At 41.9% G+C, this 23,054-nt stretch overlaps 1 protein-coding gene across 1 annotated transcript; it reads left to right on the top strand.

The window, feature by feature from the left end:
- Window positions 1-63: 63 nt before the first annotated feature.
- paqr6 (progestin and adipoQ receptor family member VI) lies at window positions 64-19,702 on the top strand. The gene is made up of 8 exons (XM_079164170.1): window positions 64-180; window positions 7,079-7,350; window positions 9,285-9,412; window positions 10,092-10,297; window positions 12,398-12,524; window positions 14,163-14,259; window positions 14,626-14,770; window positions 16,399-19,702. Exons 1-8 carry the CDS (start codon window positions 165-167, stop codon window positions 16,662-16,664), a joined length of 1,257 nt encoding a protein of 418 aa, XP_079020296.1. The 5' UTR covers window positions 64-164; the 3' UTR covers window positions 16,665-19,702.
- Window positions 19,703-23,054: the final 3,352 nt, after the last annotated feature.

The raw sequence follows: 23,054 nt of genomic DNA, 5'->3' as shown, positions 1-23,054 counted from the left end.
CAAAAGGGAGGGAGAGAGAGAGAGAGAGAGAGAAAAAGAGAGAGAGAAAAAGAGAGAGAGGGAGAGAGGAGCAGAAAGACGGACAGCCGCTACTGTCACACACACGAGATAAGCGTTTAGCGTTTTTACGGAGACAGACGCGGGGAGGAATCCTACAACTCCGCATGCCAGAGGGTCGCGGTAAGTCGAAAGAAGAAGTATTTGTGTGACTAAAGACGCGAACATGATGTTTCCCCTCGCGGCGCATCGCGGCATTGTTTGAGGCGAAGTTTCTATGCTTTCAGGAGAAGCTGTTGTTCGTCTCCTCACTGTCTTCTGGAGCTGCTACTGCATCACAAACCTCTGTTGTTGTTAAAAAAAGATAGCGCTTAAAGAATTCCTGAGTCGTGATTAATAATGAGCAATGGTGTCATTCTGAGAAGTAGCGCCATGTGACTCGCGGGTTTTTTCCTAAACGGTTGCTCTGGAGATGTGTCCAGGTTAAATACACGTGCTGTTTTTTTTTTTTTTTTTACCCCACCCAACTTGTAGCTGTTTTTGATGTTTCCACATTGTTAGCAGTTGCCACATGGACTTGAGTTTCTCTTTCCCAGTTCTCAGCCCACACAGGCCGTCAGTAATGTGTTGTGTGCTTTGACTCATTTATTTACACCGTGGTTACCTTCCAGACTTGCATCCATTGCTATTTCATCTCAATCTAGAGCTGCAACGCTTATCAGATAAAGCAAACAACTGTTTTGTCATAATCAATTTGTATAATCAATACATTAATCAAAAGTTATTTGTCATGCAAAACATGCCCCAAAAACTCCCTAATTCCAGTTTCTCCAATATGGGGATTTGCTGCTTTCTCTGTTTTATGTTGTTGTAAACTGAATATCTTTGATTTTTAAGGACTGTTGGTTGGAAAAAAAACAAGACATTTTAAGATGTCACCTTGGTTTGTGGGGAATGGGGATAATCATTTTCTTACATTATCCTGACGTTTTGTAGATTGATCGTTAAATCCGGGAAATAATCTGCAGGTTAATTAACAAATAAAATAATCATTTGCGAATCGAATTTGAAGCCATAACCTGTTGAATGGGGTCGTTTTCTTTCACTGCAGCTGATAAACAAAGTATAGTAAATTGGGGGGGGGACAGGACATTCTTGAGTTGCTAGTTGTGTGCAGGTACTACTCAGTACTACAGTAGAGGAATGCAGCAGTAGGTGGGGGGTGGGGTACAACGTGCTCGTGTCTCCACAACACACTCAGCCAGTCTTTTGTCTCCCGCTTGACCTCATATTTGATCAGCAATGACTTGACAAACTGGTTTCTATTTGACATCGTGATCCCTGTACTTGTCAAAAAACAGTCGCACGCAAGAGGAACATGCTGATACTTGTTGGGCTGCTGGGACAGTTTGTCAGTTTTGAGAAATAGTTTTTTTTCTTTGAAAGCAAAACCAGATTTATGTTTTGGATGAACTTCTTGGTTGAATAATACAATAAGAAATATAGATACTTTGGTAGATAGGAACAGTTTTAATGGTGCACGGGAAAGTGCCGGTTACCTCTTTGTTCCTGCTGGAACACCGTGTTCTATAAGCAGTCCTTTTCATGTGAAATGTAGACTCTTACCAGGAAAGGGGGACCAACGAGGAAGACCTTTATTTTGAAAGGTCTTTTTTGAAAAAAAACAACTTACATTCCAGCATGACTTCAGACTTAAAGCCAAAAGTGGGAAGTTGTAAACCCATCTCATAAGGTCTGGCTGTAAGAGAAAAAATGCAGGTGCATAAGTTGTTTTTCTTAAGAGTGATTTATCCTTTAGTCCAGAGATATGTGCGTGTGTGTGTGTGTGTGTGTGTGTGTGTGTGGGGGGGGGGGGGGGGGGGGGGGGGGGGGCGTGAATACATTTGTTTTTCATTATTACTGTTTCTCACACTTTACAAGATTCAGAAACGAATACTTTGGACAAACCTTTTCTTTTATGTAGTCTGAAGTTATGTCAAACAGCAATATTAAATATCTGCTTGATTGTTTGATGCCAACGGGATGAAATAGCATAATCATGATCCCATTGGCATCCAGTAATTGAGCGATGTTTGGGGGATTGATTTTATAGCATGTCAAAAAATGTTAGAAAACTGCCCAAGATGAGCTTGTTGTGTTTGTCCAAAACATTAAGAAGTTCAGCTTTCATAACACAGAGGGAAGCAGCAGATCTAGTAGAGTAGAAAGAATTGGTCCATTGCCAGAATTCATCCGCATCTATTTTAATAATTGATTAAAATTATGAAATATATGCATAGATAGTGCTGTTGTTCTTGTTATGGATAACTGTCGTATGATGTCACATTGAGATATTTTAAAGAATTGTCTGCAGACGTCAGGTTTTGTTAAAAAAAGCAATACTTAACTCTTAATTGCTTTAGTCGTTAGTCCTCTCTTCACCGGTGTGAAAAGCAAACCGGTTGATGTAGCACGTGGAGGCGTGTTCTGTGGGTGGTTGCCTAAAGGGATTCTGGGAGATTAAGCAGATTACAGTTAGTCATTATGAATAACCACAATGACATTTTTATTTCTTGCGAATTCAAGAGTACAAGGTCCAAATAAATATATTTTTCGTTTCTGAAATTGTGCATTAATCGGTGAACCCACGCAGCGGTCAGTTATCCGCGTGCGTGTCAGTTATCTGCTGAATGTGTTGCAGGACAGTTGAATGCTCTGTAGTGTGAGAATGAGCTGCAGAACGAGCACATTGCAGTACGAGGCACATGCTTCCGTCTGTGTGGACAACATGTTCTCCAGCATAGCCCTCTTATTGTCAGCCTCCGGCCAATAAAGACGTCCATTGAGAACGGTCACGTGATCGACGTCACGAGTGAGTGGGAAAGAATTTGGGATGAGAGAAGAAACAAAAAAAAAAAAAAAAGGAAGGAAGCATTGTTTGGGTCAGTTCAGTCTCTCTGCAGAACTCCCAGGTAACAACAGCCGTCTGGAGGCGACGTCTCCTCTGTTAACTCTCTGCAGAACCGAACGTCTGACTGAACTGTCAGCGGTTGAGTTGCATTCTGGGTAACGTAGGAAGTACAATGAATAAGAAAGCGTGGAATAAATAAAAAAAAAAAATCAGCTTCATCGATTTTGATCCTTATTTTTTACAACTGTCCATCGACAATAGGACTGTAATGCTGAGTCAGCGGAGCACTCTTTTAAGACGATCATGTGTTTTTCATTATTCTCTAGTTCGCTGGGTTTGATATAAAGAGATTGAAGGGCTGACTTTCAGCTTTAAAGGGATAGTCAGATGTTTAGTGAAATGCTCTTATTTGCGTTCCTGCTGAGTAAGTTCAGAAGGTTCCTGCACGTCTCATTGAGTCAACACATAGTTATTGTGTTACAAGAGAGAAGTAGAGTGTGTGTGAAGTAGAGTGTGTGTGTTCAGCGGAGGGATGATTTCAGTTTGGGCTTCTTATCTCGCGTACGGTAGAGAGGTCAGACCAATTCAAGAGTCATCAATGTCCGTCAAACCAGAGCCCAAATCACATCATGAATGAAAACACTCTGCTTTGACTGCTTTTATGAAAACATGAATGCTTTGCCAACACGTTGCGGAGCGCTAAACGTCAGGCGCAAACAGTTAAATCCTCTCTACAAACATGACTCCCTCAAAACATCTTTTTGTTTCAATTTGGCATGAAGTGCTGGAGAGGAGGAGCCAACTATCCTCTAGGAAACCACAGTCAAAAGATTTAATAAACCACTTCAACATAACGCATTTGTCCCGGCCAAGTTTTAGAAAGGCTCTACAAAGGGAAGGCACATTGAGGTTTTGAACCCTGTCTAATCGATCTGTATCAGACTAAATGTTTGTCCTGTCTGACTCTGCACAAGTCCATGTGTTTTATGTAATATGAAGGGGAGCAGACGGCCTATACTGGCTGACTCAGTAATTCCTTCAAGTGAGAAGCATGACCTCAGAGAGAAGGTTGGGGTGAAGAGGAGTATGTTTTTGGCTTAATGCTTGTATGACACTGTCTGTTACTTCTTCGGTTTTTGGAAATCCACGGGGACTTATTTTGTGCGTTTGGTTTTGGGATCGTTGGACGGTTAAGTCTTACTGCAAGTTAAGTTGTCAGTGTTTTTTATCAAACGTGTATCAATCACTTCCTGTTGTTTATAGAAGGATCTGCATGTTGTGCTGCAGTTTGTGCTCTAGTCTTCCTGACTTTAAAGCTCTGATAAAATGCTGTTTCTGCCTCTTGTGTCTGACGTTCGGCACAGCTTCACCCTCTCAGACCCCTCCTGTGCTTTAAACACTTCTGTACGTGCATGTTGTTTATGCATGGGGATTAAGGGTTGTGTTCAAGTGTAGGGTGTGTGTACACGATGTCACATGATTTTAAACTAGTTGTTGGGACAGCATGTCAGGACACATTTCCTCCGTCACTAAGCTCTGAGGAGCCACAGCGCATAAATGTCTCCGAATGACAATGCACAGCAGAGTCCATGCCCTCATGAGTTTCTCTGGTTCATGTCCACAAACATTGAGTCAACTGTCAACAGTCAACAGTAAAGCTCACGTTTAAAAGCATTACATTTAAGAGCTAGACATGAGTACAGGTTTGTTGCTGGATGAATGAAGTTTGCAGCAACTTTCAAGTGATCAGGTAGCGAGTTCCAGGACTTTGTTCCTCAAAGAGACTCAAAATGACCACGAAGAGACTCAAAACAACTCCAAACACAAGCTAAACAACTATAAAGTCCCTGCATCTGCTCATGCACATGATATCATAGAGAGTCTATTCTAATCTAATCTAATCTACATAGATTGTGCATGCACAGATGTTACCATTCAAATCCCTCGCTCAGTTTGCAATAATATACATCCAGTTAGATTTTAAATCGGCTATTGCAATCATCGGCAGCTCACGATGCCGAGCATCTGAATTCCAATGAGCAGTGAACCCAGTGGCGTTTCGTTGCCATTGTGTCATCGTCGCACAAGCTGTGGGCTTGTGTGCGTCGGTGTTGTCTTGTGTGCTGCTCAGATTTTATCCAGCCGTGATGAATGCTGGATTTGTACCAGTGTGCACGCATGTCAGTGCTCCGAGTATTTGTGCATGTTCTCCATGACAGGATGCTGTGTTTGTGTGTGTGTGAGAGTGAGAGCAGCCTCATTTCCATCCAGCGCAGCGTGTAACAGTCATCCTTTGGCCCCTGCACTCTCGAGGCTTCAGCCTCCACAAAGCTCACTTTGTCCCAGCTCACAGGCCGGGGCCTGCAGCTGGGTCGCAGCGAGCGGCGGCGGCTGCGGCCTCCTTCGGTTCCTCCCCGCACCGCGAGAGAGGAGCCCCTCCACATTTGAGCTGGAATGACAGGAGACCCTCTCAGGTCTGGGGGAACATAACCTAAACTCCGGGGAGACACGGGCAGGAAAAATGGCACGACAAGGGTTCTAGTCTGGTTAGAGCGCTGGCTTTCAGTTTGAGGAATTCGCTTTTTAAGAAGGTGAAATTGACTTTTACTAGTCTGGGATCACTCGACCAGTGATGTCCAATATGTACGTTTTGTTTTGTGCATACTGGATTTTTAGATTTAAAACATTTGGCCAATATTTGTTTTAATGTAAACTCATAGCATGACCCCTTACATCTATTTATTGAAGAATCGTGAACAAAATACATGTGCGGCCATTTCACAGTTTATTATAAACTTGTCAGCTCTGGCGGACAGAGCTCCTTTTCTTTTTTCCCCTGTTCAATCCTTCATTTTCACCACATTCCTCAGAGTACATCATCTTTGCAGTTTAATGATATCAAATAGAAGGAGACGGGTGATATGAAGAGATAAATACATCAGAATTAAGAAGAGTACATCAATGTTAACGTGTGTCCAGTGTGGCTTCTGTCTTATTGTGGAAACAAACGCCTCCTTCATATCTGTAATCTGTAATTTGTTATTCATGTTTTTTACACAATTTTCATTTTACACAATTTTCATTTATTTAAAATAATAAAAAAGTAGTTACTGTTCAGAACGTGTTGTGGTGTAAGTAGCACTTATCTAATGACATTCTCTTTCTGTCGACGGAGAAGGAATGCTCTGTGTAATATCGCCTCTCCTCTCAAACACGTTAGTACACGCTTGCGTTTTTAGTCACAGGACACGGCAGTGTGACAATGCCAGGCATTCTTCAATCTCACAGACGGCCACAATAAGGGATTGTTCTCCGTGTCGGCTTCAGTCAACAAAGACGCCACACTCGAGGACTCTTGCCTAATATTTGCCAACATTGCAAAGATGAACCTGAAAGACGAGGTTCAGAAATCCAATTTGTTGCAGCTGTGTTAATGTATTTAATCAGGAATTTTGAATGCAGGACTTTTACTTCTGGAGTATTTTTTTACATGCTACTATGCTACTTAGATTCAAGTTTTTTTTTTTGCCGTGAGGAGCTTTTAACTGCTTATAAAACAGTCTCGATATAACACCGATGCTTCTATATGACCTGATGATATCTATATGATGTTTGTTTCTATATAGTTGTTCTTAATGCGTGTCATCGGTGCGCCCCGGTCGCATTCTGTACATCATCAGATGAAATCATGCAGGTTCACCAGAAACCCCCTTTTTAGCTCAGACTCCAGCGGGGCCTCCGGCAGAGACCGGCCCACCATGGACTGACCCAGATCTGGCTCCAGAAGCAGAGCTTCGCCTCGCTGAAGAATCGGACCCTGCTGCAGTAAAATGAGGGGTTCTCTTCAGGGAATCTGGTTCTCTTAGACTCTGCCACTTTCATCCACGGGAACCAAGACACAATGAAAGTTCCGTGTAGTAACTTTAAGGATAATACCTTTTACTCCACTTCTAAAGTCTAAATAAAAAGGGTGTTCCAAGTGTTAGGAGCTAGAACCTTAAAAAGCAGTTTCCTCCTTTTTTTAGTTTGAACCAGGAGCGTCGATCAACCAACGAACCCTGATCACCCGGACCAGCTGGTGACATGGGGGGGCTCCTGATCTCAGTCATGAACTACTGTTGGGGTGTGTGTGTGTCTCATTGTGTGTGTTTCTGTTGTTCATCTCTGCAGTGTTTCCGGTGTGGCGGGGCATCGGGGTCGGTACCGGCGTCAGAGGCGTGTGGAGCCAGGGCTGGGGACGCTCTCTGCAATGGGAGCCTGACGGTCCAGCACAAGGGCCCCGGATCCCGGTGGTTGACTACCCTGTCTGGGTTGTCCTGTGTCGCGGGGGACGCGCCAGGCTCTGGGAGGTTTGTCAGCGAGGGAGGGGTGTCATCAGACTGCCCGCAGACATGCTCAGCATCAAGCTGCCCCAGCTCTTTGACATCCACCAGGTCCCCAAGGTACGGAAGGGAGGAGGCCCTGCGACGCACTCGGCCTTACCGTTTGTTTTATCCTGTTGTAAATCTCAAATGTCCTGTTGTGACGGGATTCTCAGTTCAGGAAGTAACCTTCCTCTCACATCGCTGATTGTAAAATTGGTATTGGGTCACACAAGGTGGTGCTGTGAGCTCAATTAATAATGATAATTGTAGTATTTCAAGATAGTTTGATGATTTATCATGTTAATACTGTTTACAGTGTTATTTATTTGCCACAATAGTCGTAAAAACTTGGACACCGGTTCATCACGTTTTCTGTTTTTGTCAGGAAGCATCTTCTGCTCTGCATCTTCATCGCACTTAAACTGCTTACCTCCCAGTATTTATATACCGTAAAGTAACAATGTCCTCTTCCTAACAGCCCAACCCAAATGTACACATACAGTAAATGATACGAAACGCTTTAGTAGGAAAGAGTCCGTCCTTCATCCGAGTCCTGCAGTTCAAGCATCTGTGCCGGCAGGCGTTCACCCGGCTGTGCTGTGCTTATCTGATCAGATAAGAAGTCATTGTTGAACTGCTTTCACAGTTTCAGTGTTGAGTAACACAAAATGTGTCTGTGGAGTTTAAATATTTGAGTTGGTGTATGTTGACGTAGATTTAGTTTTCATGAACTTAATCTCATTCATGTTTAAAATATGACACTTTTAAAAAAAACCCTCACAAGTTGATTACACTGTTATCTGACTTGAAGGTGTGCGAGGCCGAGTCAAAGTTACGTAAATGCTCTACGGCAGACGATTGAAAGTGTCATCAGATCGCCTCCTGCTTGGGATAATATTTCCATTGTTGTCCTCTTTATTTATCTCTCTTCTTAGCTCGTCCAACTAGAAGTTCTGCTGCACAAATATTTTAAATGTTTTTACAAATTTACAAGGGTTTCTCTAAACTATCTATTTTCTTGTGAAATATTTGATGCTTTAACGTTTATTCAAACAAAACAATAAACGTTTGAATTTCTTAAGAATCAGACCTGCAAACTGTGACGAGTGGCTGCAAGTAGACGCTGCTTTGTTTTAAATGGTAAAAAAGCCAAAAACGGAACGACTGCACTAAAGCTTCAATATCAGCACAGAAAAGTAGTTTTAGTCTTAATAAACCTCCAGTGAGGAGTGAACTCCCCCCCCTCAAGGATCAGCAGACGTTTCCTACTGTGTAGTTGCTCACCTGTGGCCTCAGTACAGACAACTGCTTGTCCGATCGTATCTTCAGTTTCAAAGATAGGAACACTTCCGTCTTCCTGTTACGGAAGTAATTCTTAAATTCAGAAATCCAGAATAACTGGAAGCTCGATTCTTCAACCGGCACTCGTCCTGTCACGCCTGTATCTTAGATTAGAATTCACTGGTATGCTACTGCGGATGGACACGCCGTAATATCAAGGATTGTCACTTACAACAAAAAGCGAGTGTTTAATTTGAGCTAGGAGGAGTCAAGAGGCACTAACCGTGTCGATGGAGGAGAGGAAACCACACTTTTAGAAGATAAATGATTGTCTTAGCGTTCAATATATACCCATGAATACATGGTCCGTGGAATTTAAAGTGTCAATATACAGCTTGAGTAGCCTTTCAATCATCACATTGTGGTGTTCATGTTGTTCCTAATCTTCATGAGCATTATCACAAAGACCTAACAGTGCTGCTGCAATATTTAGCTGTTTCGAATTTAGGAAAGGCTCTATGCCACTCTGAGGATTTCTAACTTAAGTTCAGACTGTAATGGCTGAATTCCTGTCCTAAGATAAGATAAGATAAGATAAGGTAATCCTTTAGTAGTCCCGCAGCTAGGAAATGGGTTTCTGTAATACCAAAACTCCTAAATGTCACCCTAAAGTGAGAGAAGACAGGACGTCCGACTTCCAGGCTGTGTAATGGGGGTCTGCTTGTCCTCAGGTGTTCAGGGAGGACAGCATCATCTCTGGATACCGTCACCCGCGGAGCTCAGCGCTGGACTGCGTCCTCAGCAGCTTCCAGATGAACAACGAGACGATCAACATCTGGACCCACTTCTTGCCAACATGGTACGTGCAGCAACCTGGACGTCATTGTTTTATTTTAAATTTCTGACGTGTTCATTTCAATGTGTGTATTTTGTTCGGTGTGTTATTGCCTTGTTGTACCAAAACATCTAATATCTGACAACGACGGCAGCTCAACATTCATTTATGTGCAACTTAGTTCCAAAATATATATATTTTTTTATTTCAAGTAGCATTTAAAAAGAAATCACAATCGTATACAAACCCAACATATTCCTATACTCACACTTTTGCCTCAACAAAAGACATCAAATGATTTGTATTGAAGGCTGGAGCAAAGCTAAACAAGACTAAAGCTAACACACGATAACGTTCCAGCTGTAAAAACTCCACCGGGATCAGTAGAAGCACGGGGGGGGCTTTGTTGACGATCGGAGATGTAATCCCTTCAATCCGTCGTAACGCTGGAGGGAAAATAAACAGGTGGCTAAAATGTACTGTCAAGATTTTTAAAAAGGCGGGAAAAAAGTTGAGGCAGGATCCCCCAAAAATCCGATAAGCCTGAATCCTAACAAACAGACTGAGACCAGGGTGACCGATAAGTCGAAGTACAACAGCCCAGAAAAGTCGAGTGTGGGACGGAGTTGGACAAGAAGCAGTTTGAGTTGAGTCGATTGCTTTTAAACGTACTGAAAAGAAATGACAAAATGGTGTTTTGCAGGTACTTCCTGTGGCGCTTCTGTGTCCTCTGCTCCACTATGAACTTCCTGACCGACAGCTACACCTGGCCCCTTCTGGTGTACATGCTGCTCATCTGCATTTACCCCTTCACCTCCAGCTGTGCGCACACCTTCAGCTCCATGTCCCCAGAGTCCCGACACATCTGCTACTTCTTTGACTACGGAGCGCTCAGCCTCTACAGTCTGGGTGAGTCCTCGGACGCAATGACGAAATCCTGAAATCCTGAAAACAAATCTGTATTTACATTGCAAAACACTCTGACCTTTTAATCTTTTCTCGTTTTCCTTATTTATTTTTAATGACTTTGGTGCAGGATTAGCATCTTCTATGCGTTTTTCCCCCGATACTTCTCTTTGCTACCTATTACTTTGGGATTTTCTGGAATGCAGGAGAAAATCTACTCGAACCAATTTCAAAATATCTGTTAAGATAAAAATCATGTTGTTGCATTTTAACTACATTTTAAGGTGAAAGAGTTTATCAACGTGCAAAGGAAAAGATTTGCTTGTGACCAAAATGGACATCAAGATCAACTGTCTTTGGAAAGCGGGGTCTAACTAATACGGTATAATCTCAATCATGTAAGAAAGGAAACCACTTAATGTCCAGGATGTAACTGTATGATGTAAAAGTTGGTTGTTCTGCTTCTTGTTTTAAACCGACAAGTGAAATTCTCCAACTCGTGAAGGCGGACACTTTGTCTTTACACCTAAACGGTACTGGGAGGTCGATTGACGAGCAAATATCTCATGAACGTTCCCGTCATTGCTGCTTGAGACCAGCAGGTTGAAGTAAACTCTTAAGCTGCCGTATTATTTTGCCGTTTGTAGTAATCGTCAATTCCTCATAACGCTGACACAGCATCTTTAAGAGAAGTATAATATGTTATTTACCTGGCGAATGACATTGCAGAACATTCAGAGCACTTTTGCTTATTTATGTATGTGTTTGTGTGTGTGTGTGTGTGTGTGTGTGTGTGTGTGTGTGTGTGTGTGTCTGTCAGCTGGATGTGAACAGGCCATGTCTGATTTCCATATCCTCTCAAAGCCCATGCGATAGTATCTCCTTTCTGCCTCCCTCTCCGTTTCATGACTTATCTGCACCCGGGGCAGCGTGTGTTTGACCGGACAGACATCTCTTCTATGAATGGTATTTCCCTATCGCTCTATCAGCCTTCACAGAGTGTCTGTGAAGTATTCAGAACTTCTGGTGGTCAAACCGGTTCCCGCGGCATCTGCTGTCACTGTCTGTCTGCCTATTTGCAGGCGAGTACGTACGTGCAAGACCTTTCATTTTGTCTGCGCTCCACCTTTTTTATATTCAGACATAATTGTGTGTGTGTTAAGGCGAGCCTGTCTATCACCAGTGTGTGCATTACAGATTACACAGTATCGTATTTGTCTTTACGGTTGCGTTTATGATCCCAGAAGCATATATAAGACCAGCAGCCGAACATTAACCGAGGGGCCTCTTCAGTTCCCGTCACAAATGGCGTGGTGGTCCCCTGCAGACTGATCCTTAATCTACCACAAAGCCTCTTAGTGCCAAGATTTGCCCCGTTTTAAAATGTTCAAAAGTCCATCTCGGGGATAAGCGCTGTAAGAAGGTTTTTCTCACAGCAGGGAGGACAAAACAAAATCATCTCTGGTGAAGTCTTTCCACACAGTGCGGCAGATGCTCTCTAGGCAAGGAGGAGGCTGCTACGCTGCTTCTCTTTGACTACAAGTCTTCAAAGTCCACTGAGGAGCTTTGAAGAGGGCCGATCCTGGCTTGGAATTAAACACTTTGTTGACACCTAGTGGTAGTTTCAGAAAACGCACTCGTATGTCTAATGTGGCTTCATTGTCTCTGCCACGAGAACACAAATCTACAAGCTGTGGCTTTAAATACTCAAATGGACACGTGTGAATGTTTTAATGCACAGCTTTATTTTTGGTGTGTTTTTAATTGTATTTTAAATACCTTTTTATTGTAGTTTATATGTGATAAAATGCTCTCCTCACTCTTATTATCTCAGTGAATGTTTGCTCTGTGTTGGTTTGTGTAACAGATTGTATGAGTTTGTTTGCTTATTAAAATACAGTAATCATAAAAGATATTCCATTTGCATTTATACAAAGACGCTTTCGTCTACATAAACTCAGATATGCATGAATTTAAACAGAAGCTCATGCAGGAGGAGAGGTTGGAAGCTAAGCGTTTAAACGAGAACCTCCTATAACGACGTTAAGCTCTCTGATCAAATCGACTAACTTTTATTTTTGAATGTCCTGTGTTTGCTGTCAGGTTGTGCCATAAGCTACGGATACTACGTGATGCCGGAGTGCCTGGTGAACAGCTGGCTCCATCAGCATTTTGTCCCCATCGCCATTGGAAACACTCTGTTCTGCACCAGTCTGTCCTGCTACTCCAGGTGAGCGGCTGCTGCGCACCGGGCATCCCCCTCGGCCTCTGGCCAAGGATGTAAAATACTTTATTTCTTTTCAATATTTAAGTTTTGTAATAACTGTCAGGAGCAGATGTTCTCAAGGAAGTTGAACATCAGGCCTTAAGGCTTGAAAACGAATGTCAGGACAAATACTGAATAAGACTTCACATCACGATTGAAACTCCGCATTTACGCCGTCATGTGACACTTAAACTCTTCACTGAAACGCGGACAAATGAGGTTTTCTTACTGACTTTATTACCGACTGATCAACAGAGAACTGCTGCATCGGTCTGACCTCCGTTTGTGCACCTCACCATGCTCTCAAAGCATCTTACTCTAGATTTATCTGTGCAGAAAATGTTTTGAATTTTGATATAAACATAAATGTGAAGTTGATACTCCTGCACTGCTGATCGATGGTGAGCAGTCAATGGCATTAAGCCTTTCATGACCATCAAGGCAAACACTTTCTCAGTTTGTCAGAACGCTTTAGTTTGTTTGTTTTTCCATGTATCACGTCTCAGAAGTATGAAGCTGAACCACATGGTTGGAGAACTGTGTAAGAATATCCATAATGTTTCGATCTTTTATTTTGGGGAATAAACTTGAATACTCTTTACGACCACACTCGGAAGAAAAATGCATTTTCATTCTGACCCCAGTTGGTTAAACATTAGACCGGAGCTGAATAGCGTGTTTTTAATGGCATTTGATAAAAGAACGGTTCGGTCACCCTCTTGTTATTTAATACTACAAGACTACACTACATGTGAAAACAGGGTTAACTGTGAAGCAATCGCCACATAGCGCCATCTCCTGGACTGTCAGGTCTGTTCAATTACCGTGGTTCAATGTCATGAGACTTCCTTCTTCGGTGGTGATATATTATAGCTATTTATTTATATTTTAACTTGGTGGTCTTGTTTCAGTTTCGATTTTCTGAAAGGAAAACGTATATCTATATTGTTGTCGTCTCTTATTTATTTTACGATGATGACCCTGTTTGGGAGTTCTATTCATATTCTATAATCGTGACCGCTACACACACTGACATTGTAAGGTAGAGTATGGTGTATACAGGACTGTCTCAGAAAATTAGAATATTGTGATAAAGTTCTTTATTTTGTGTAATGCAATTAAAAAAACAAAAATGTCATGCATTCTGGATTCATTACAAATCAACTGAAATATTGCAAGCCTTTTATTCTTTTAATATTGCTGATTATGGCTTACAGCTTAAGAAAACTCAAATATCCTATCTCTAAATATTAGAATATCATGAAAAAGTATACTAGTAGGGTATTCAACTAATCACTTGAATCGTCTAATTAACTCGAAACACCTGCAAGGGTTTCCTGAGCCTTGAAAAACACTCAGCTTGGTTCAGTAAACTAAATCACACGTATGGGGATTATCACAATATTCTAATTTTCTGAGACAGTCCTGTATGTACAATAAGCTGAGTATTGTCCATGAGCTAACATTACAATCTTCTAGAATAGAAGGGTAATTAGTATGTTTGTATACTTTTTGTTTCTGAATGCACGTGTGTTCTTTTTACCACGTATAGATCAAAATGAATAAAACCAGCTGATCGCTGCCCTCCGTCTGTCTCCACAGGTTCCTGGAGCTGCAGTTCCCACAGAGAAGTAAAGCTCTGAGGACGGGAGCGTTTGTCCTCCCTTTTGTCTTTGACACGGTTCCTCTGTTTTACCGGGTGAGTGTCCGTATCGTGATATGAAAACAATGTGGACAATGTAGACACACACACTGTTTTGTGTTTGCGTCATTATGTAAGTGTGCAACGAGCGAGACTTTAACTCACTAACGCAGAGACGGATTTCTTTTCTCAATCTAATAGAAATGTATCGCTGCCATCAGCTAATCGACCATTAGTTTGTGCAATACACAAGTCATTTGTTGGACTTCTTTGTCTCTAACGAGGTCAGAAAGGCTGTTAACGATGCTGCAGTCCTCAGTGTTGATAGCAGTAATGTCAACGTGGAGAAAGATATCATAAATTGGTGGCGTCTGCTGATATCTTTGTGAAATTTTTCTTTTCTGATTGTATTTGTGCGTGTAGATCATCCTGTGCTGCGGCGGGAGCTGCTTCCCGAGCGACGCCTTGTCCAGTCACTGTTACCACCTCCTCTTCGCCGTCCTCACCTGCTTCCTGTTTACCGCGCACCTCCCGGAGAGGCTGGCCCCGGGACGCTTCGACTACTTCGGTATGTCCGCCGGTGGATTGTGTCAGAGGTCGTTGTAATTGGCTTGTTTTACTTTGCGCGGCACATACCGACAAGTGCTTGAAATGTTAATGCCCTCACTGAGGAAATACCGACGGGTACATGTCGGAAAAGTGTGTAAGAGGATTTCTCCCCGGTCGCTCCAGTTGGAGTTTGAGACAACGCTTTTACTCAGCAGCTATTGAGTGCAACCTTGTGACTTGGAAGTTTAAAAAAGGCGTATAAAGAAATAAAATGCCCAAATGTTATACTGAGCACCATGTGCTGTTTAAAAATGTGCTCCCAGCAGTTAAGTTCGAGCAGCTTTACGCTCAGCATGGGGCTGCATCTTTTATATCTGCTGTCTTTTTGCCTGTTCTTGAATGTTTTCGTCTGCTGACTGCTGGACACAACTGACACAAACAACACACAGTGTGTGAACTTGCCAAACAAACCTTTGTGCCTGTGTCTTTGCTCTATGGGCAGCTGTTTACTCTGGTAAGGTTTCAAACGGGTAGCTTTTTTTCTTCTTTTGTCTGAAAAGCACTTGTGGTTCACACACTTTCCAGAGCAAAGGAAGAGCTGCTGTGTTTGTTACTGATTGTGAAAAGAAGAGAAAGAGAAGATGGTTCGATAATGCTGTTAGAAATAACTCTCTAACAGAAGTTTAACGCAAAATAAGGCTCTGAATCATGAACTAAAGAAGGTTTAAAGTCTCTGTTTCATACTCGGCCGTCTCAGTCTCACTGAATGTTGTCCCTGTGGTTGTTTTGAGAAGCATCAGTGAGATAAGTTCCTCTTATAAACATTTCATTGATTTAAGAAAACCTGACATGAATAATTAAATCAACGAAAGAATGAATTATTAATGGTTTGATCTGCAACTGATAGTTTAATGTTGTTGGTGATCTGACCGTTCTACACTATGTGCCTTCTGTTGCATTTTTTAAAGCTCTAATAATAATCATGATGTTATTATGGCCACCAGGTCATATATATTTAAATAGCTTGTTTAATTTGACCGACAGTCTAAAACCCAAAGAGATTCCGTTTTACTTCATAAATCACAAAGAACAGCACAGAGAAAGGTAACGACGCCGTCGCTGTAGCTTAGATGAAAAGTAGATATCGCACAGCTCTTGGTTAAATTGCAGAAACTAACATATTTCAACGTCTTCAAATGTCTTGTTTTGTCCAAACGACAGACCAAAACCCAAAGGCTGTGAAGCGTACGGCGATATAAAACAGAGAGGAGCTGCAAAGTGGAACCAGAGAAATGATTTAAACAATGAATCTGCTCTCTGTGGCTGCGATAAACCCGTCCAATCGTTTCTGTGCTCGCTCTGCACCCATTGCGATAGTTGGATAGCGTTGTGCGATCCTCTCCCTAGCGCTCTCTGGTGGACTCGTCCTCCAGCAGCAGTCAGCGTGTGAATGCTCGTGTGTTTTGGGGGGAGTAGTTTTAGGAAGGAGGCCTGGAGGGAGGAAACTGTAGCTTTAATTATTTGTAGATTTGCTTATTGGTTAATCGACTAATTGTTTCAGCTCTGTCTGAAAACAGAGTTTGCACACATCAGTGCAGAGGGTGAGATTCAGCCAATTTTAGACCCTCGTGTCCTCTCCTCACACAGGCCACAGCCACCAGCTCTTCCACATCAGCGCCGTGGTGGGGACCCACTTCCAGATGGAGGGCGTGATGGCGGACATGACGTCGCGGCGGACGTGGCTGCTGGCCCACGGCGCGATGCCCTCCTTCCTGGGGACCATCGGCATACTCGTCGCCAGCCTCGTCCTCAACCTGGGCATCATCGTCATCTTCAGCACCCCGCTGCTGTGGAAGCCCTGCCACGGCCCCAGCCAGCCGCGCACGTCAAAGAGCGAGTGCAAGGAGCAGTGAGGGGCGAGTTTCCCCACCCAACGACCACAAAATGTCTTATTCACTTTCCAAAGGGAAGGTTTGTCTGTCTCAGTGTGTGTGCGTGTGTGTGCGTGTGTGTGTGTGTGTGAGATGACTATTAACACCACTAGTTTTATCATTCAGAGATGAAGATTTTGACTCATCCTGTTTAGTGCTAAAGCATTTGTCTAACACACCTGTTCATGTGTTTGCTCAGCAGCTGAGGACCCAGTCGCGCTCTTTGAAGCCCTTTTTCTAAAGTCACGTTGAGCTCGTATGTCTACCGTGTACAAAATGTCTGTTTAATTTATTTTTAAGGTTCCTCCATTGGGCATTTTGAAAAAGGCTCTGGGTTGAAGGACGCATGCTGTTGCAACACCAGTGCGTTATTGTAGACCCACATTTCATTTACCGTGTTTACAGTGGATCACTACAAGTTTAAATCTAAAACTGGAAACATCTAATGTCGCAGTTTGCAGGGATTATATTTGGAATAACGTGACGTTTATTTTTGTGCGTGTGCTAGGCCAGAATCTCCTTTTTACTTCATGACGGATTTATCGAAAAATGTTCTCTGTAACTGGACTACTTGGCTCGTGTGGCTGTTCAATGTACAAACAGTCCTCGGCGTGGACGGCCCTCATTCAACTCTGCATGATGTAATGCAGCTCGTATACAGTATATCCACGTATTGATTCCACTCAGCAGGGACTGCAATTGATTTGCAGGTTCATGTGCTTCTTTTTTCCTGATTGCCTGCCTTGTTACGAACCCCACAATCTGCCCTCGGAAAAAAAATATTTCAGCGCCAACGGTGATTAAAAGACAGGTACCTTAATAACCGATTGTTTCCATGCCAACGCCATGGTGGCCTCGTACCCCCTGAAGGTCTTGAGTATTTTTTTTTGGCACCGTTTTCTCTTGTTCTTCCGTCACGTATCATAAGACCTGTTCTGAGCGTCGGTCATGGACAAAAGCACTGAAACTCAGTTGTGTTTTGTAATTTATAAGCTTTTGAATGTTTCCAGTCAATTTTCCGACGCCTGTGGTTTATTACTAAAGAGTTAAGAATTGAGTGATGTGGAGAGAGAGAGAAGTAAGTTCAGTCGTAGTTCGGGTCGTGCTATCATCATGGCAGTACTGTGGTGTTGCAGTATTGTGGTGCATACATAGTATTACCAACCAGTCCCACTCCTCGTGCACTGTGGTTATCTTGTCTCATGGGCTACATTTACCACGGAAATAATAATTACATATTTAAAGAACTGTATTCTATTTATCTTTTCTTTCCAGTTGCATACACGCGGATGAAGAGGAAGGTTTTTCTCTTTTTGGGAATAGATAGATTAATTAACTATAGTTCTTTAACACTGAACTGTTATTGTGACTGTGTCCTTAAAACACGTGAAAAAAAGTGCAGGTGGATTATTTCAGTAGGTTTTCCAACTTGAGTGAACTTATTGTTGTAAGAATATAAAATAATAAAAAGAGCTGTCTGTATGAGAGCTGAAATTATTAGTTTAGTTAAGTACTCGATTAGTTGACTGACTGAACTATTTTGATATCATTTCAGTCACTTTTCAGGCCAAAATGCCAAACAATTTACTCCATATGTTCCAGCTTCTTTTTATAAAAATGTTATGAATATAAACATTCTAAGGACTTAATAATGGACATAAATGACTTGATAAGATGCATAAATTAGAAATGTGTTAAGCTCATCATAGCGTTCATGTCAGTGCTGTGTGTACACAGCAGAGAAGTATTGTTTCATAGGTTTTAATGGGAGACCGGACATGTGCGTTGTAGCTCTAACATACTGCAGGTACAGATGTCAACAATGCTCATTTTACTTGACAAACTGTTCGGAAGGCTCATTTGTATAAAATCTGTTTTTAAAGCATGTTTTGCACACATTTACTCTTAATTCCACCATTAACACCAGTAGTCTGAGCGCACAACCCGCAGGAGGCGCTCGACTAACACTCGCACACTCGCACACAAAGGGCTTTTTGGTAGCGAGTTTAATAAGAGGGGAAAATGCATGTGCTATTATGGGAATGCGGTGTGCTACAGGTCCATGTTGGACGCTGAAGTAGGAAGGTCGGAGGCAGAGTGAATGTGTAGAATCACAAAGCGCACACTTTTTTGTATTAGAACAGAGGAGTTGTTTTCAAGGTTAGTGTGCAGAGTATAATCCAACAAAACGGAGCAGTATTTGGCCTCAATGTGGTTTCCACCGACTCTCTTTCTCTTTTATCTCCACCCCTGCCGAGCGTTGATCGATTTTTATTTCATTTTTTTTTAATTTTCTCTACGGTCATCATCTTACAGCGGTCCTCGCTTCGACCCTGTTGGTTCTTGGAATTGCATCATTACTGGCTTCTCTTGTGGTTCTTTGCTATCGACCCAAACTAGTTGGAACTCTTTTATTTCTGAGCTGTTGTTGTTGTTTGTTTTATTTTGCTGTCATCGCTCTCATTCTCAGCCGTCTGGTGCCTGCACTGTTTCTCAGCAGTTTGACGGTTATGAAGGCCTCCACATCAAATAGGTCGATGCCGATGTCGCCTTAGTTGCATTTTTACATTTATTTTTGACCAAATTTATCAATTCAAAGCCCAGAAATTCTCCAGACCAGTTCACTGTTACTTTAAAGGCTACTTGTCACGTGAACCTCGTTGGTTTACTCCTCAGTGGACGAGCAGATTCAGGTTTAAATTATCAGGAAGACCGGGCACCTTTCTTCTGACAACTTCAAAGAGAAGAATACAGCGTATTGAAGGATGTTTGAAGACGTGAAATGGAGAGCAAAGACGAGTGCCGGATGAAACATTTGATGCAACAAGAATTCAAAACGGGATTTGAAAGATTCATCGGTGCCTTTTTAAAAAACAAACATTTTATACAACCTTTCTTTTTTACTACAAACTACATTTAAAATGTATAAATACTTATTTGTTCTTTGCTGTGAATAATTTGTAATTTGCTGCTTTGTTCTACTAGACTTGTGTAATAAATTAAGCCTTTTATAAGTGTCACGATTGTCACTGGAATAATTGTCTTTTTTACATTTGTACCTTGTGCAATTTCTTAAGGTTTTACCAACGACTAACAAATATTAAAAAGTGAGAAATTAGTTTAATTTCCCATAATTTAAGGTGGTATCCTCAAAAAAAAAAGATATTCAATTCAATGTTGTGTATGACAAAGAAAAAATGACCAAAACAATTTATTCCCCTATCAAAATATAATGAATATAAATAAAATACATTTTCTTACCATTGATTATTCGGTTCAGCTTTACTTGTGTATACTCGCATACAACACACAGATATGCAAATTGTCCTCGCGTAGATATCTACAACCATGCAAAATACTGAAATATATTCTCTAAATTATCATTTGGTTAAAAAAAAAAGGGCAAATGTATTCTTTTTGTTTTGCAAATCCTTCATTTTAACAGGAGTCTGAGTCTGAGCAGTGTGTGTGGGTGACCAGCAGAGGGCAGAACACAACAATAGGTTTTTATTTCCCCAAAAATAGGCTGCAGTGTCGCAAAGGTGTGTGAATCCCCGAAGATGTATCTGCAGGAATACATTTCTTAAATTGTTCTTAAAACTCTGTGAGATTCTTCCAGTGAAGATGATTCTGTTTGAGGTAAAGAATGAATATCCTCAGTTAAAACAGAAAATGAGGCATGTCACTGCAGAAGAAAACTCAATCTCCAAAATGTTCCAAAAAGAGCTGATGTGAAGTAATCTCTCACTCCTCCCTTAAAGCTTTAGGATGCAGGAAGCCTTGTGGATGAAAGGACTTTTTTAAATGCAGTTCCATTATTAGTAGGAACTGTTTTCTTTCAACCCTAGTTCCTACATGAAGCTGCTCAGGTCTGAGGATTATTCTGAGTAACTGGGTCATGATTTTTGGAAAGAGACATTGCCGTTTCATTTCTTTTCCGCTTTGAGCACCACAAACCGTGTGCCATATCATCCTATTATATTCAGGAGAAGGCCGACATTTCTACGGCCGATCCCTCCAACGCTGTAGGCAACTCGCATCAGAACAATCTGTATTGATAATTAGCAGTACAGATAAGAGAAAAAATATGTATTTTTGATTTTGGTGTGAACCGTTAAGCTTGATTCATTGTTGCTTCTGTTTTCTCTTATCATGTTGTAAAGATTGGTCTTTTATTAAAACACTTTCAGCATCTTGTGCAGGGCTTCTCTTCCTACTCGGTAACCGTCTTTAATCCCTTACAGGGTTTATAGTAAAGCATACAGAGTGGTCTATTATTAGCTAAATGAATCTGCACTGGCATTGTCATAGAAGAAATAATTACCATAAAAAAAAAAAATCAATATCCTGCATACAAGCATTATATGTCGAGGTGGAAGATTTAAAAGGAAAGTTTCCCGCTGCAAAGCTCTAATAGGGGTTCCATTTAAAAAAATGGCCTCATTTCCAGCTCTTATTATAGTCATATCCCATATCTAGCCGGGCTGGAGACTCGAGTGCTTATTAAAAAGGGTTCATTCTGAAACCACAAATGGAGCCCTTAAGGATGACAGGGACAAACACTACAGAGTGTTCTAATCCTATCTGGCCCAGAATCTGCTTGTAGACACTAGAAGAAACAATAAGCCAGACACGAGTCCTCCAAGTGTTTTCATCCGCCCAGTACACCAGAGGAGGTAGAGAGAGAGAAAGAGACAGAGAAAGGGATGATAGCATTACTCACAATCCATTACCACTCCCAGGAGACGCTCTGCATACAGAGTGTTGGAGGGAGGGTGGCGATGAGGAGGAGGAGGAGGAGGAGGAGGAGGAGGGGGGTGGTGGTAGTGTGAGGCAGAGAGAAGGGTTTGGTTGGTGTTTGTTTGCTGGAGGCCCGGCGGTAAGGCAATGTGAAACTTGATTATTCCTTTTCAATAAACCATCTGCTGAGGATCCCGTTGAGACGTCGCAGGATGCTGATTAGTTCGTCAAAAATAATAGACGGCTCTTGAATAGCGTTGTTAAGATGTCTAACTTTAAGAACAGACTGCGGTACAAAATCATTGTTCGCTCTGAAGTACACGATAATGATGGATTGACTAATGCCGAGGGATGCAGGCTGCAGCTATTTCATTTTTTTTTTTAATCAAGTTTGTTTATTTTTAAGGGCAGACAATATACAAAGTGCTGGAGTAACAATACATGAAGATATATATATTTTTTAGATATTAATACAGAGTATGTACATTTAGTATTTACACTTAAAGGCATCACAACGGTTTGTACACGCAGGCTTTCATCCTTTTAAATTTGGTTGAATTTAAACTTCTGTTTTTCCCATGGAGGTGGCCTCACCTCCAGTCTGTTTCACCGCCATCTGTCGCTCTCCTCCTGGAGTTTCCACTCACTTAAATCCATCTGTTACCTCAAAAAAAACATCTCAGTATGTCACCTCCCCACCATCTTGCCCCCTTACCGAATTTCACTGCAGCGCTTTGATTTTGAAGGTGGTAACAGTAGCGCGTTGATCATCGCTAATTTGTACAAAAAAGCCGCTCCTGAGTGTCGCAGGCCGGCCACGGGTCAAACTGTTGCTCTCTGGAAGCTTCTCTTTGTTCATATTCGACAGCGAAACCGACGACATTAAATGTAAACGCACACTTATATGACATTTTGTTCTTGCTTTTGAAAAATACTCATATGATACACTGGATTTCAGAAACAAACAAGCTTACGGTTTTGATTGTACAACTTTGATTTCTTATATACATTTACTGAAAGCCTTTAGATAACCTCCCATATCAAAACCTATCCAAAATCAGTGACTATACTGTACAAGTGACTGTCTGCTGTGCCTAAACCTGAAAACATTGGTTTCCACTTTTGCCTCATGATGTGAAGTGCCCTCTCTTGTAATCATCCGTTTCATTTTCTAATTGCCCTTTCGAACACAAGTGTCGGCTGTAGAGTCGTATAAAATGTACCACAGCTCAGAGCCAAAATCCCCCGACAAGCCATCATTCTGAGGTTCGCACTCCCAAGCAACGTAAAGCCCATATACAGTTACTTCAACACTTATCCATGCATGTCCCTCCATCTGGCTGATGCCACTTCAGATAAACATTAAACACTTTGGTAAACATTTGACAGGTTTTCCAGAGAAGGACGGGGCCGTTAAAAAGGGGACGGGGGTCGAGCCGGGATGAGGCCAAACTTAAAGCGGATGGTTCGTCCATCAAGCATCGAGGCTGGAAAAGCAGCAGCTGGGACATTTTTTTTTTTTTTATCTCAGACCAAAAGGAACCTGTTTTAAAGTAATTAGCCCTGATTAGAGTAATGGAATTAAAGCAACACCTTCCCGAGCCTCCGCTCCCCAGTTGGTTCTCGGCCTTC

Source organism: Pholis gunnellus, assembly GCF_910591455.1.
Source record: "Pholis gunnellus genome assembly, chromosome: 8".
Taxonomy (NCBI): Eukaryota; Metazoa; Chordata; class Actinopteri; order Perciformes; family Pholidae; genus Pholis; species Pholis gunnellus.
Note: the sequence above shows the minus strand (reverse complement) of the source record. Positions and strands in the feature narration are given on the sequence as shown.

Bases quoted from the DNA above. Each gene is read 5' to 3' on its own strand.
- paqr6 (XM_079164170.1), top strand. The intron at 10,298-12,397 runs GTGAGTCCTCGG...GTTTGCTGTCAG, and splicing joins GCTCAGCCTCTACAGTCTGG to GTTGTGCCATAAGCTACGGA. The intron at 14,771-16,398 runs GTATGTCCGCCG...CTCCTCACACAG, and splicing joins GGGACGCTTCGACTACTTCG to GCCACAGCCACCAGCTCTTC.